Source organism: Vespula pensylvanica, chromosome 7 (genome assembly GCF_014466175.1).
Source record: "Vespula pensylvanica isolate Volc-1 chromosome 7, ASM1446617v1, whole genome shotgun sequence".
Classification (NCBI taxonomy): domain Eukaryota; kingdom Metazoa; phylum Arthropoda; class Insecta; order Hymenoptera; family Vespidae; genus Vespula; species Vespula pensylvanica.
Window position 1 is genome coordinate 764,272 of NC_057691.1, and position 2,500 is coordinate 766,771.

At 31.3% G+C, this 2,500-nt stretch overlaps 1 protein-coding gene across 6 annotated transcripts in view; it reads right to left on the bottom strand.

Annotated features, from left to right (window-relative positions):
- The window catches only part of LOC122630756 (proline-rich protein 2-like), a 48,001-nt gene that overhangs the window by 37,555 nt on the left and 7,946 nt on the right, over positions 1-2,500 (bottom strand). The window contains exon 3 of one of the 6 annotated variants that reach the window (XM_043815619.1): positions 1,728-1,748. The exons of the other annotated variants lie outside the window; for them this stretch is intronic. Within the exon in view, the coding sequence (XP_043671554.1) occupies positions 1,745-1,748 (4 nt within the window). The 3' untranslated portion in view covers positions 1,728-1,744. Of the gene's footprint in view, positions 1-1,727; positions 1,749-2,500 lie in introns of those variants that run through there. 6 annotated transcript variants of the gene reach the window in all.

Genomic DNA, 2,500 nt, shown 5'->3' on the forward strand with positions numbered 1-2,500 from the left:
AAAAAAAAAAGGATGAAGAAGAAAAAAGAAAAGAAAAACAAAAACAATATTTTTCAATGGCAAAATGATATACAATGTAATTCGATCAAAATTGATTTACGGAGTATAAACCGTGATATACGAATTTAAAATCTCTTTTAAATAGAATCAATGAGAAGGACTGTATAAACGATGCTTCGAAAGAATTACAGCTACCAACTGTACAATTATGACTTAATGAAATGCGCCATGGATCTCGATACAAATACACGCACACACGTATGTATGTATTATTCACGCTTCACCGAGTCTTCGAACGATTTCTTCGAGACGTCGCCCTTTTGTAAATTGATCGAGACATATTTCTATTACGAATCATATTGAGAAAATAGGCTTACACATATGCATTAAATATTTCTATTATATATTTCTTTATTTATACATTTATATATTTATAAATCGTTGATTCGTTCGATATTTTAATATATATAATTTCAACATATTTCAATCCGGATTAAAGCAAGATTACATTTTAATATGTAAGATTTTAATATATTTAAATGTAAACTAAAATAAGACTATATATATATCTATATATGAATTTATATAATAAATAAATAAATAAATATATATATTTATAATGATTATTAGTCGTTTTACGTCGAAGTTGACGTTCCTTCGAAATAAAGCTAAAGAGCTGAGGGGTACACTCGAGTGCCTTGAGAAATGGTAAGCCTATTTTTATTGTCTTCGGTGCGCAACTAATCACCAGTCAGAAATAATAAAAACGGGAGCATTGTTCCCATAACGACCACGATGGGATCCGACCTATCCAATGTTCAACAGGATCATATACCGTTATTTTGCTTTCACAGAAATATAGTTGCCAACAAGTTATGATTTTGTATTTTCTTTTCTTTTTATTATTTTTTTTTTGTTTTGTTTTGAACTTTTTATTTTTTCTTTTAATAAAAATTTTCATGACAGTATAAAAATTTATATCGAGCCCTTAGGCTCGTTCGGTCCATCTTTTTATCAAGAATATAACCCTTCTCTAAACACGCTTGAATATACTTCGAAGTTCTTGATTAACATAGTTTCTTACCAGAAGCTCGAATTTCCTGAGAATTAATTAGTGTTTTCTTACGTACATACATAAATTTAGATTATAATTTTACAAATATAATATCAATATCTACTTTGTGGATGGCGGGAAACGTTCGATTAAAAAAAAAAAAAAAGAGAAAAAGAAAATAAAAAGTAACAAGACGAATGATTCTCTTCTGAAAATATAAAAACGTTATCCAACCAATACTGTAAGTACATAGTACGTTATTATCGTTCTGAAAAATACGAATCGATTTTCATTTCTAATAAACAAAAAAAAAAAAGCAAGAAAGAAAGAAAGAGAGAGAGAGAGAGAGATTATAAACTGAAGTCTGTCAACGCAATTTCTTGGTGCATCGATCTCCGAAAATTAGCGATTTCAGAATACAAAAGAAAAAGAAAACACACACAAATGCACGTACGCACATAAACAAACATTGATATTGATTTAAACGCAAAGAAAAAAAAAAAAAGAAAAAAAAAGAAGAAGAAGAAGAAAAGAAGAACGTACCTCTTTTTTCTTTCTTTCTTTCTCTTTTTTTTTTTTTTTTTCTTTCTTTTTCTTTCTTTTTCTCCTATATTTTTCATACACGTCTATAGACAGATGCATTTGGGATATTACTCTCCGGGTGTAATACTTATAATCGGCCATGCGACTTCACCTGGAAATGGAATCCATGCTATTGTACGCGTTACGTCGGCTTAAAGGAAACGAATACGAAGAAGGAATAAAATGAAGAGAAGAAGAAGAAGAAAAAGAAAAAGATGAGTAAGAAAAAGAAAAAGAAGATGAAGAAGAAGAAGAAGAAGAAGAAGAGGAAGAGGAGAAAGAGGAGGAAAGAAAAAGAGGGACACGAATAGGGAGAAGGACGTAAACGAGGAATCTCAGCGACGCCTCGACTAGACGGCATCGTAAACTTCGTCGAGCAACTTTTGAATTTTAGTAAGGGGTACCCTCCCCACACTTCTACTCTTTACTGTTCTACTACTACTACTACTACTACTACACTACTACTACTACTACTACTACTACTACTACTACTACTACTACTACTACTACTACTACTACTACTACTACTACTACTACTACTACTACTACTACTACTACTACTACTAGTAGTAGTATTTTCTCTTTTTCTTTCTCTCTCTTTCTTTCTTTGATTTTGTTCTCTTCACTCATTCCATATTCTCTCTCGCTTTCTTGATCCTATAAATTAGGGGTTCCCATACTCGTGCTGAGAGAAGCGTTCTCTTTCTCACATATACACACGTTCGATTAGAGAACCCGTGCAGAGATCTTATGCCTGATAACGTAACCTCGCGACGATTTATTGGTCGGAAAGGGATAAGCGATTTTTTTGTGGTTTCCAAAGAAAAAAAAATAAAATAAAGAAAAAGGATAAAAAATTCAATC